The 13,938-nt window shown below is 44.7% G+C and overlaps 1 protein-coding gene across 2 annotated transcripts in view; it reads right to left on the reverse strand.

Moving 5' to 3' along the window:
* IPO7 (importin 7) overlaps nt 1-12,170 on the reverse strand; it is a 47,475-nt gene extending 35,305 nt beyond the window's left edge. Inside the window, exon 1 of one of the 2 annotated variants that reach the window (XM_038764235.1) lies at nt 12,006-12,170. In XM_038764235.1, coding sequence (XP_038620163.1) covers nt 12,006-12,134 — 129 coding nt within the window. In that variant the 5' untranslated portion in view covers nt 12,135-12,170. Of the gene's footprint in view, nt 1-11,603; nt 11,645-12,005 lie in introns of those variants that run through there. The other variant, XM_038764236.1, reaches the window with a different exon arrangement.
* Nucleotides 12,171-13,938: the final 1,768 nt, after the last annotated feature.

The following is a 13,938-nucleotide window of genomic DNA, read 5'->3' on the forward strand; positions in this document are numbered from 1 at the left end:
AATGAAACTGCAATATATTGTGGCACACCAAAATATGGGAAATTAATTTCTAATGCTACTCAATGATGGTAACATCTGTATGGAACAAAATTGCTTTTTCTGTAACTGTAATCTGGCATCAGCTATTAAGACTTTCCTATAGCTCTTTCACCACTGTGTTTTGCCACTGGCATGAACTCTCTTGTCTGCATGTTAGAGTACCTAGGGACTTTCCCACTGACCAAAATCCAGAGTAATTATTGCTCTTATTATTATACTTGTTGAGCACTTACTATGGGCCAGGCACTGAACTAAGCCCTGGGGTAGATGCTATTTAATCAGGTTGAACACAGTCCCTGTCCTACACAGGGCTCACATCAGATGAAGTAATTGAGGCCCAGAAGTGAAGTGACTTGCTCAGGGTCACTCAGCTGACAGATGGCAAAGCCTGGATTAGAACCCAGATCCTCCCAGGCCCAGACCAGCATTTCATAGATTACCAGATTAGGAGAGGAAGTGACTGGAAATTATTCCGGTTCTAGAAATGAAGATCTCTAGTCTTCATTAAGTGAATTTTTCAAGTAACTGCTAAGCAGAACATGAACAAATTTTCAAATTAAAAGAAAATATGAAAACATTTAACACTTTCATGAAGTACAGTTGAATTTTATAAGATTTTTCAACACTGATTCTGATTTTTTCTCCATTTATCAACATCGATGGCACTTAAGCACTTACTGTGTGCAGAGCGCTGTACTAAGAACTTGGGAGAGTACAATATAACAGAGTTAGTAGAAACATTCCCTCCCCACAGTGAGCTTGTAGTCTAAAGGGGGAGAAAGACATTGCAACAGCAATATATTAAATTTACCATATATGGGAAACAGCATATATGCATAGCAGATAGAGCATGGGCCTGGGAATCAGAAGGTCATGGGTTCTAATCCTGACCCCACCACTTGTCTGCTGTGTGATCTTGGGCAAGTCACTTCATTTCTCTGTGCCTCAGTTACCTCACCTGTAAAATGGGATTTGAGCCCCACATGGAACAGGGACTGTGTCCAACCTAATTTGCTTGTATCCACCACAGTAATTAGTACAGTGCCTGCACAAAGTAAGCGCTTTACAAATACCACAATTATCAATTATTACAAACACGCAAGCACTAGACCAGAAACAGAACTAAGCACATTAGATGGCCACAGGTTTCAGAGCAGTTGTGCATATAACACACACCTGCATACTGCTGGGTGTCCAAATTTGCTACATTAATCTTATGGAGGGAATAATGAGGGGTTTCTGCCCTCACTTTTCCAGATTTTTCTTTCAATCCTCATTCTTTTCTGCTGTAAAATGACTACACCAAAATATTTCAGGAGATGCAAAATTAAAGCAACAATGGCAATACCAGTTTTTGAGACATGATGCTTTTTGTCTCCCTTATGCTATTATACTAGAATTACTACAGCATCAGAATAGATTATATTTTGCCAAGCAAGCCTTGCAGAATTCTAAATCATCAATGTTCAATGTATCCATTTTAAAGACTTCAAGTGGCCCCTTCCGTCTAATGGGATTTTTTAAAGTGTTGATTCTGTCATTTTACTGAGTACAAAGGTCAATGAAAATCAACCCTCTAAATCTTCTTCAATTCCCAGGTTAACTCTCCAAAGTATATAAACTATAAATAAAAGAGATGATGGGGAAGCAGCGTGGTCTAGTAGAAGGGGCACAGAATGGAGAGTCAGAAGACCTGGGTTCAAGTCACAGGTCTGCCCATTCCCGGGTCTGTGACCTTTGGCAAGTCACTTAACATCATCATGCCTCAGTTCTTCATCTGTGAAATGGGGATTAAATACCTCTTCTCCCTCCTCCTAGAACTGTAAGCGCTCAATAAATACGCTCAAATGAATGAATGTGAGTCCCATATGATATAGGGCCTATGTCCCATCTGGTTACCCTACATCTACCCCGCACAGTGCTTGGCACATAGTAAGCATGAGTATTATCCATGGTAGGCAAAAATCAAGCCCTAAAAGTACCAGTTTTTAAAACTAAGGGCAATCTCTTCTAATTAATTATGCTTATGTTACCTGGCAATGTCATCAAGCTCCTCTAATCATCATCAATCGTATTTATTGAGCGCTTACTATGTGCAGAGCACTGTACTAAGCGCTTGGGAAGTACAAATTGGCAACATTATAATGCTACTCACTACCTTGTTTGCTCTCCGTCTCCTCACTCAAGTCGTCTCTGCTGTCACCCTATTCTCCCACCCTTGTGTCCATACCCCAAAACATTTTTCTCACTTCTCCCCCACCCTCGCAACACTCAGGTACACATTTTTTATACTGTTGTTGCTGCCTCGCAGCCCTTATGTACATAGCCATAATTCATATTAGTGTCTGAAACTCCTTGAGGGCAGAGAAGGTACCTATCAACTCTTTTATTATATTCCCCCAAACCCTTACTACAGTCCCTTCCACATGGTAAGCACTCAATAAATATCACTGGCTGATTGACAAGATTGTCAACTCCTTGAGGACAGGGATCTTATCTACCAACTCTATTGTATGCTCCCAAGTTCCTGATACAGTGCTCTGCACATAGTAAGCATTCAATTCATATCACTGATTGTTTTGTACTCTCCCCTCACTATATTCATCCAATCGTATTTGTTGAGCGCTTAGTGTGTGCCGAGCACTGTACTGGACACTTAATATATCTACATATCCACTATATAACCAACAGAACACTGGAGAAGCAGCGTGGCTCAGTGGAAAGCACACGGGCTTTGGAGTCAGGTCACGGGTTCAAATCCCGGCTCCGCCAATTGTCAGCTGTGTGACTCTGGGCAAGTCACTTCTCTGTGCCTCAGTTACCTCATCTCTAAAATGGGGATTAAGGCTGTGAGACCCACGTGGGACAACCTGATCTCCTTGTAACCCCCCCAGCGCTTAGAACAGTGCTTGGCACATAGTAAGTGCTTGATTAATGCCATTATTATTACTACTCTCCCCCATTTTCAAGGTTCTGGTAAAATTGCTTCTCCTGGAGGCCTTCCTTGACTAATCCCTCATGCCCCCATCCTAGTTCCACTCTTTACTGTATTCATTCATTCATTCATATTTATTGAGCGCTTACTGTGTGCAAAGCACTGTACTAAGCACTTGGGAAGTACAAGTTGGCAACATATAGAGACGGTCCCTACCCAACAGCGGGCTCACAGTCTAGAAGGGGGAGACGGACAACAAAACAAAACATATTAACAAAATAAAATAAATAGAATAGTAAATATGTACAAGTACTGTATCACCTATGCCATGCATTTAGGTACTCTCCCACCCTCACGCCACAGCATTTAAGCATGCATCTTTACACTGGATTGCTTCCCCCTGTCATTTATTTTCATGAATTGTCTCCCGCCTTTGAATCAGAAGATCCTTGAGGCAGAGACTGTATCTATTAACTCTGTTGTGTTCTCCTAAATGCTTAAAAGCCAGTACCCCACACAGGGTAAGGGCTCAATAAATACTATTGATTTAAAATTATGATATTACGCAAAAAGGGCTCAGAATCTCATTTATATCTTTCATCCCCAGTCTCTCTTTAAAGTCCCAAAATATGACGTTACGGAACCAAGTTTTGTTTTTTTTTTGTACTCAGGCTGAAGGGATGCTCTGGAGGTCAAATACCACTTTTAAAATTAAACACGGATAACACTACTCAATCACTGTACTTACAGAGTAAGTACTTACAGAGTACTTACTGTGTGTAGAGCGCTGTACTAAGTGCTTGGGAGAGTACAATACAATAGAGTAGGTAGGCATGATCCCTGTCCACAAGGAGTTTCAAGAGAATACTACACTGAATTGTTTTCACTTCCTCAAAGCACCGTTTGGCAAGGCCAAAATTATTTGCTTCCCCATTTTTTCTAGCACACCACAGACTTTTCTGAAGGTCAGAATTTCCAAAAGTATCCAAGACTCCCTCTTCTTTTCCTTTCCCCATTCCTGAAATTTCTATGTTTCCACATCAGCTGCTCCATCCCCACTTTCCTCTCTCTCTTAACTAAGATGATAAGAGGAAGAAAGACTGCAACAAGATCTAAGAGACCACAGTTGCAACGACTTCTCCGAGAGCCTCCAATTTGAGAACACTATTTTAAATAACAGAACTGTCCACGTGACATTAAAAAAAAGGAAAAAGGAAAATTCACCTCGGAACAATTTGAATCACACCTCCCAGGTACTGATCAGTAAATGTCAATGGAAAGGAAGACTGTGTACCCAGGTTTCAACAGAAAATCTCATCTTTCTTTTAAAACAGCAATTATAAATACTAAAATTGGTTTTGCAAAGTGGTTAAACCAAAGGAGTGCGATTCACCGCCCATGTCAAAATAGGTAACGTCTCATCCCAACTGTCATTTTTGGAAAACCCAACTATATGGCACTCGGTTTTGCATGATAAAATAGAAATCCTTTTTACCTTAAAAATGAATTGGCAAAATCATTTCTTGCATTTCGGTAGCCAAAGATAAAAATAGACAGTGAAGCCCAAGTTCAATGTAGAATGTCATTTCTTTTAAAGACACAGCAATCTTTGTGAATACAGGTATATTCTATTTTATTTATTCCAATTCCATTACTCATGAATAGTTTTATGTCCTATTCCCCCATTAGGATGTAATCCCTTGGCTTCTGTTGTTCTCCCCAAGCTTAACGGAATGCATTGTTTAGCAGTTCAACATACAACATTACTATCGCCCAAGGTGACTTTGAAGCACTGGAATCTTTAAAAATCTTTTATCCTTTGTATGTGGGACTGATCACATGCTGTCATTCAAAATGACCCTTAACAAACCAAAAAGAGTAGAGGCCCACTAATATCAGCAAATACTAGTCTAATGACAGGAAGCAGTCCTCAACTTCTTGCTTCTTGAGCTCTAATGAACCTCCTCACAAGTATTCTTAGCCTGGAAGATCCTTGAGGGCAGAGTTTGCATTTTGTATGTTCCTCCTAACCCTATCTCATTTTGACTGCTCAGTTTAGTATTAACCAATGCTGCTGCCAATGAGTCAATATAACTTGCGATGATTCACCAGCTAAAGGAAGTCAGAGAAATATTACAAGCAATTATCACTTCTTTTATTTCAAAGATTCATTTGAATGAAGAACAGAGTTGGAGAAATAACTTCTTCCCAGGAGACACACTCAATCACCCCAACATTTTAGATGGGTAGGATTCCTCTAACACTAAGAGACCTAAAGAGTTTGTAATCCTTGAATTACTGAAACATACTTCAGAAGTTAAAAAATTGAGCAATATTAGGCTTAAGGAACCTAGCGGCATAAATAGTTTCATTGATACATTTTTATATTCAAGTGAAATCAGATGTGACATACACAAAAACACGGAAGCTCTGGATTTTCAACTTTGGCAGGTTAACGCTGGTGATGCTTAAAATTAGAATTGCTTCCAAATTTATCAAGAGACTCAAGTCAATGGAATTTCTTTTGGTTTTTTTAGTAGGCCGTAACAGGAACGAGAAATTCAGCCCTGGATGAATGAGACAACTACCAAAAACGCCTGGTGAACAACACAGTGGTTTTAGAGGCGAGAAAAAAAAACTTGAAGCTCTACACCTGCACGGCACAAACTAGAATGTCAAACCACTTCTAGACGCAAATTCAATCCTCACCCCACATCCTGACCTAGAATAGAAGGGGGTGCAGTATTTGCCTTTGCAAACTCAAGCTGGTTTTTTTTTCCCTGGGACACCATCTGATCTAACGGTATTATTATTCATCAATCAAGCGATCAATGTCGTGGCATTTGTTAAGCATTTGAAGTGTATCAAGTCCTGCTCTACGCGCTGAGGTAAGGTACAAGTTCATCAGGTCGGAGAGTAGTGTCCCACAGTCTAATGTTACAAAACCAAAGTTTCTCAAACTAGCTAATTGGGGGTTAGGAGGGAAAAGGGATGGTGACCCAAGTAATCTCCCACCCCACCCGGAGGGGCTGGGTAGGCCTAGAGTCCCCTCTAAACGGCGAGTTTATTGTGGGCAGGGATTGTCGCTCTTTATTGTTGTACTATACTTTCCCAAACGCTTAGTACAGTACTTCTGCACACAGTTGAGCGCTTAATAAATACGACAACGAAGGACTAGCGACTCACATCACTCTGAGCCTAAAACCAAGTCCCCCCCTCCGTTGGGGCAGCTAGGCCTGGAGACAAGCGATAATAGGTCATCATCATCAATCGTATTTATTGAGCGCTTACTGTGTGCAGAGCACTGTACTAAGCGCTTGGGAAGTACAAGTTGGCAACATATAGAGACAGTCCCTACCCAACAGTGGGCTCACAGTCTAAAAGGGGGAGACAGACAACAAAACCAAACATACTAACAAAATAAAATAAATAGAATAGATATGTACAAGTAAAATAAATAAATAGAGTAATAAATATGTACAAGCATATATACATATATACAGGTGCTGTGGGGAAGGGAAGGAGGTAAGATGGGGGGATGGAGAGGGGGATGAGGGGGAGAGGAAGGAAGGGGCCACCAGAGGAGCCAAGTCATCCAACAGGGTTGTGGCCCCCTTCCTCCCTTCACACCTCCCTTCTACTCTAGGGAAGCAGCAGGGCCTAGTGGATAGGGAGAAAGAAGGTCATGAGTTCTAATCCTGACTCCAGCACTATCTGCTGCGTGGCCTTAGACAAATCACTGGACTTCTCTGGGCCTCAGTTCCCTCACCTGTAAAATGGGGATTAAGGCTGTGAGCCCTCTGCAGGACAGGGACTATGTCCAACCAGATTTGCTTGCAGCCATCCCAGCACTTAGTGCAGTGGCTGTCACACAGTAAGTGCTTAACAAATACCCTTAATATTATTCTCTGTGCCTCAGTTCGCTCATCTGTAAAATGGGGATTAAGACCGTGAGCCCTCTGTGGGACGGGGCTGTAACCAACCTGGTTTGGTTGTAGCCACCCCAGCATTTAGTACAGTGCCTGGCATGTAGTAAGAGCTTAGTGAATACCATTATTATTATTCTCTGTGCCTCAGGTACCTCATCTATAAAATGGGGATGAAGACTGTGAGCCCTCTGCGGGACAGGGACTGCGTCCAACCTGATCTGCTTGGAGCCACCCCAGTGTTTAGTACAGTGCCTGACGTAATAAGAGCCTTCTGCGGGAGAAGGATTGCATCTAACCCAATCTGCTTGGAGCCACCCGGGTGTTTAGTACAGTGCCTGACACAATCCTTCCCCGTGCCTCAGTTTCCTCATCTGTAAAATGGGGATTCAGCCCTTCTGCGGGACAGGGACTGCATCCAACCCTATCCGCTTGGAGCCACCCCAGCGTTTAGTACAGTGCCTGGCACATAGTAAGAGCCCTCTGCGGGACAGGGACTGTGTCCAGCTCGATCTGCTTGTAACCACCCCAGCACTTAGTACAGTGGCTGGCTCACAGTAAACATTTAATACCATTATCATTATTCTCTGTGCCTCAGTTCTCTCATCTGTAAAATGGGGATTCAGCCCCTCCACGGGACAGGGACTGCGTCCAACCCAATCTCCTTGTAGCCACCCCAGCGTTTAGTAGAGTGCCTAGCACAAGCCTTCTCTGGGACTCAGTTCCCTCATCGGTAAAATGAGGAATCAGCCCCTCTGCGAGACAGGGACTGCGTCCAACCCGACCTCCTTGGAGCCCCCCCGGCGTTTAGTACAGTGCCTGGCACATAGTAAATGCTTAATACTATTACCATCGTTCTCTGTGCCTCAGTTCCCTCGTCTATAAAATGAGGATTCAGCCCCTGTGCGGGACAGGGACTATGTCCAACCCAATCTCCCTGGAGCCACCCCAACGTTCAGTACAGTGTCTAGCACAATCCTTCTCTGGGTCTCAGTTCCCTCGTCGGTAAAATGGGGATTCAGCTCCTCTGCGGGACAGGGATGGCGTCCAACCCGACCTCCTTGGAGCACCCCCCGGCATTTAGTACAGTACCAGGCACATAGTAAGATCCCTCTGCAGGACAGGGACTGTGTCCAACCCGATCTCCTTGTAGCCACCCCAGCGCTCAGTACAGGGCCTGGCACATAGTAAAAGCTTAATACCATTATCATTATTCTCTGGGACTCAGTTTCTCTCAAATATAAAATGAGGATTCAGCCCCTCTGCGGGACAGGGATTGTGTCCAACCCAAGCTCCTTGTAGCCCAGCGCTCAGTACAGGGCCTGGCACATAGTAAATGCTTAATACCATTATCATCATTCCCTGGGCCTCAGTTCCCTCGTATATAAAATGAGGATTGATTAAAACCCTCGAGGGACAGGGACTGCATCCAACCCAATCTCCTTGGAGGCCCCCCACCCCCCAGGCGTTTAGTACAGTGCCAGGTGCATGGTAAGAGCCCTCTAGGGGACAGGGACTGCATCCAACCCGATCCCCTTATAGCCACCCTGGCGTTCAGTACAGTGCCAGGCGCATGGTAAGAGCCCTCTGCGGGACAAGGACTGCGTCCAAACCGGTCACCTTGGAGCCACCCCGGCGTTTAGTACAGTGCCAGACGCATGGTAAGAGCCCTTGGCGGGACAGGGACTGTGTCCAACCCGATCTCCTTATAGCCATCCCGGCATTTAGTACAGTGCCAGGCACATGGTAAGAGCCCTCTGCGGGACAGGGACTGCATCCAACCCTATCTCCTTATAGCCACTCTGGCGTTCAGTACAGTGCCAGGCACATGGTAAGAGCCCTCGGCGGGACAAGGACTGCGTCCAACCCTATCTTCTTATAGCCACCCCGGCATTCAGTACAGTGCCAGACACATTCATTCATTCATTCATTCAATCGTATTTATTGAGCGTTTACTGTGTGCAGAGCACTGTACTAAGCGCTCGGGAAGTACAAGTCGGCAACATATAGAGACGGTCCCTGCCCAACAGTGGGTTCACACTCTAGAAGGAGGAGACAGACAACAAAACGAAACATATTAACAAAATAAAATAAATAGAATAAACATGTACAAATAAAATAAATCAACAAATAGAGTAATACGCATGGTAACAGCCCGCTGGGGGACAAGGCCTGCGTCCAACCCGATCTCCTTGGGAGCCACTCCGGCGTTCATTCATTCATTCACTCATTCAATCGCATTTATTGTGGGCAGAGCACTGTACTAAGCGCCCGGGAAGTACAAGTCGGCAACATATAGAGACGGTCCCTACCCAACAGTGAGTTCACACTCTAGAAGGGGGAGACAGACAACAAAACGAAACATATTAACAAAATAAAATAAATGTACAAATAAAGAGTAATATAAACTAAATAAATAGAGTAATACACATGGTAAGAGCCCGCTGTGGGACAAGGCCTGCGCCCAACCCGATCTCCTTGGGAGCCACCCCGGCGTTCATTCATTCATATTTATTGTGGGCAGAGCACTGTACTAAGCGCCCGGGAAGTATAAGTCGGCAACATATAGAGACGGTCCCTATCCAACAGTGGGCTCACACTCTAGAAGGGGGAGACAGACAACAAAACGAAACATATTAACAAAATAAATGTACAAATAAAGAGTAATATAAAATAAATAGAGTACTACACATGGTAAGAGCCCGCTGTGGGAGAAGGCCCGCGTTCAACCCGATCTCCTTGGGAGCCACCCCGGCGTTCATTCATTCATTCAATCGTATTTATTGTGGGCAGAGCACTGTACTAAGCGCCCGGGAAGTGCAAGCCGGCAACATATAGAGACGGTCCCTACCCAACAGTGAGTTCACACTCTAGAAGGGGGAGACAGACAACAAAACGAAACATATGAACAAAATAAAATAAATGTACAAATAAAGAGTAATATAAACTAAATAGAGTAATACACATGGAAAGAGCCCGCTGTGGGACAAGGCCCGCGTCCAACCCGATCTCCTTGGGAGCCACCCCGGCGTCCATTCATTCATTCATTCAATCGTATTTATTGTGGGCAAAGCACTGTACTAAGCGCTTGGGAAGTACAGGTCGGCAACATATAGAGACCGTCCCTACCCAACAGTGGGCTCACACTTTAGAAGGGGGAGACAGACAACAAAACGAAACATATTAACAAAATAAATGTACAAATAAATTAAGAGTAATATAAAATAGAGTACTACACATGGTAAGAGCCCGCTGTGGGACAAGGCCCGCGTCCAACCCGATCTCCTTGGGAGCCACCCCGGCGTTCATTCATTCATTCATTCATTCAATCACATTCATTGTGGGCAGAGCACTGTACTAAGCGCTCGGGACGTACAAGTCGGCAACATATAGACATGTATTCCTGGCCTGGAATGCCCTTCCTCTGCCCATCCGCCAAGCTAGCTCTCTTCCTCCCTTCAAGGCCCTGCTGAGAGCTCACCTCCTCCAGGAGGCCTTCCCAGACTGAGTCCCCTCCTTCCTCTCCCCCTCGTCCCCCTCTCCATCCCCCCATCTTACCTCCCCCACAGCACCTGTATATATGTCTGTACACATTTTAGACTGTGAGCCCACTGTTGGGTAGGGGCTGTCTCTATATGTTGCCAATTTGTACTTCCCAAGCGCTTAGTACAGTGCTCTGCACATAGTAAGCGCTCAATAAATACGATTGATGATTTATTACTCCATTTATTTATTTTACTTATACCTATCTATTCTATTTATTTTATTTTTGTTAGTATGTTTGGTTTTGTTCTGCCTCCCCCTTCTAGACTGTGAGCCCACTGTTGGGTAGGGCCTGTCTCCATATGCTGCCAACTTGTACTTCCCAAGCGCTTAGCCCAGTGCTCTGCACACAGTAAGCGCTCAATAAATACGATTGATTGACTGATACAGACGGTCCCTCCCCAACAGCGTTCAGTACAGTGCCAGGCGCATGGTAATCGATCAATCAATCGTATTTATTGAGTGCTTACTGTGGTAAGAGCCCTCTGAGGGACACGGATCGCGTCCAACACGATCCCCCCCGGGTACGTAGTGAGCGCTTGGGGAATATCATTATTATTATTAGTCTATTATTATGATGATGATTATAATTCATCATCACCATCAATCGTATTGATTGAGCGCTTACTATGTGCAGAACACTGTACTAAGCGCTTGGGAAGTACAAGTTGGCAACATATAGAGACAGTCCCTACCCAACAGTGGGCTCACAGTCTAAAAGGGGGAGACGGAGAACAAAACCAAACATACTAACAAAATAAAATAAATAGAATAGATAGGTACAAATAGAGTAGTAAATATGTACAAACATATATACATATATACAGGTGCTGTGGGGAAGGGAAGGAGGTAAGATGGGGGGATGGAGAGGAAGGAAGGGGCTCAGTTTGGACACAGTAAGCGCTCAATAAACACGATTGATGATATGATGATATAGACGGTCCCTCCCCAACAGCGTTCAGTACAGTGCCAGGCGCATGGTAATCGATCAATCAATCGTATTTATTGAGCGCTTACTGTGGTAAGAGCCCTCTGAGGGACACGGATCGCGTCCAACACGCTCCCCCCCGGGGACGTAGTAAGCGCTTGGGGAATATCATTATTATTATTAGTCCATTACTATGATGATGATTATAATGCATTATATATTGAGCGCTTACTGTGGTAAGAGCCCTCTGAGGGACACGGGTCGCGTCCAACACGCTCCCCCCCGGGGACGTAGTGAGCGCTCGGGGAATATCATCATTATTATTATTAGTCTATTATGATGATGATGATGGTTATAATTATGGTAGTGGCTGCCCTGGTCCGGGCCGGGTGGGCGGCGGCGGCTCCCTTCGGCCATGTGTCCGGGGCCTGTGAGGGAGGGAGGGAGGGAGGGCGCCCGTCGTGGTCGTCGTCGTCGTGGTCTCCTCAGGCGGCCATGGAGGGCCCGCGGCCTGTCCTCGCGCCCGCGCGCGCGCGCTCCCGCGCCCCTCAGCGCCCCGCGCGCGCCCGAGCCCAGCCCCCCCCCCCCCACCTCAGGGCCCGGGCCCGTCCTCTCTCGCGCGCGCGCTTGCTACCTCATTGAGCTGTCGCTCGGCGGCCTCGCGCAGGGCCGGGTCCATGGTGCCCCGCAGGGCCTCGATGATGGTGCTGGGGTCCATGGCCGGGCGGTCGGGGGTGGGGCTGGCGCCGCTCGCTGCGCACATGGACCCGCCGCGCTCCGCAGCGGCAACCGGCGCGAAAGGAAAGGGCAGCGCCGAGGCCCCGGATAGAGCCCTCCGCTCCGCCGCGGGGAGGCGGGCGGCGACACCGCCACTTCCGCTCGCCCGAGCGCGCGGCCCCATGGGAGTTGTAGTTCCCGCCCCCCCCACACACACACCCACGTGACCCGTAGTCCCGCCCGCCCCCCCTCTCCCGCAAGGCCCCATGGGAGTTGTAGTTCCCGCTCCCGCCGCTCCCGCGCCACGTGACCCCGAGCCCCACCGGCGGGCGGCCGCCCAAGGGGTCATTCATTCATTCGATCGTATTTATTGTTATTATTATTATTATTATCATTATTATTCATTCTATCGTATTTATTATTATTATTATTCATTCATTCATTGGATCGTATTTATTATTATTATTATTATTATTATTATTATTATTCGATCGTATTTATTATTATTATTATTCATTCGATCGTATTTATTATTATCATTATTCATTCTATCGTATTTATTATTATTATTCATTCATTGGATCGTATTTATTATTATTATTATTATTATTCATTCGATCGTATTTTTTATCATTATTATTCATTCGATCGTATTTATTATTATTATTATTATTCATTCATTCATTCGATCTTATTTATTATTATTATTATTCATTCATTCATTCGATCTTATTTATTATTATTATTATTCATTCACTCGTTCATTCGATCGTATTTATTACTAATAATAATTTATTTATTTAATTTATTTATTCATTATTATTTATTAGTGTTACTGTGATTACATTATTATTTATTATTAATTATTATTTATTTATTTAATGATCTGTTGATGATTGATGAGATATGATTGTGAAATATGATAATAAAATAGAATTATTATTATTGATAATGATAATAATGGCATTGATTAAGGGCTTACTATATGCAAAGCACTGCTCTAAGCGCCGGGGTTACAAGGTGATCAGGTTGTCCCTATTTATTGAGTGCTTCCTGTGTGCAGAGCACTGTACTAAGCGCTTGGGAAGCACAAGTTGGCAACATCTAGAGATGGTCCCTACCCAACAGTGGGCTCACAGTCTAAAAAGGGGGAGACAGAGAACAAAACCAAGCATACTAACAAAATAAAATAAATAGAATAGATATGTACAAGTTAAATAAATAAATAGAGTAATGAATATGTACAAACATATATACATATATACAGGTGCTGTGGGGAAGGGAAGGAGGTAAGATGGGGGGATGGAGAGGGGGATGAGGGGGAGAGGAAGGAAGGGGCTCGGTAAGCGCTTACTATATGCAAAGCACTGCTCTAAGCGCTGGGGTTACAAGGTGATCAGGTTGTCCCTATTTATTGAGTGCTTACTGTGTGCAGAGCACTGTACTAAGCGCTTGGGAAGGACAATAATAATAATAATGGCATTTATTAAGCACTTAGTATGTGCAAAGCACTGTTCTAAGCGCTGATAATGATGGCATTTATTAAGCGCTTACTATGTGCAAAGCACCGTTCTAAGCGCTGGGGAGGTTGCAAGGTGATCAGGTTGTCCCACGTGGGGCTCACAGTCAATCCCCATTTTACAGATGAGGCAACTGAGGCCTCAATCAATCAATCGTATTTATTGAGCGCTTACTGTGTGCAGAGCACTGTACTAGCGCTTGGGAAGTACAAGTTGGCAACATATAGAGACAGCCCCTACCCAACAGTGGAAGTGAAGTGACTTGCTCAAAGTCACCCAGCTGACAATTGGCGGAGTCGGGATTTGAACCCATGACCTCTGACTCCAAAG

Source organism: Tachyglossus aculeatus, chromosome 22, assembly GCF_015852505.1.
Source record: "Tachyglossus aculeatus isolate mTacAcu1 chromosome 22, mTacAcu1.pri, whole genome shotgun sequence".
NCBI classification, from domain to species: domain Eukaryota; kingdom Metazoa; phylum Chordata; class Mammalia; order Monotremata; family Tachyglossidae; genus Tachyglossus; species Tachyglossus aculeatus.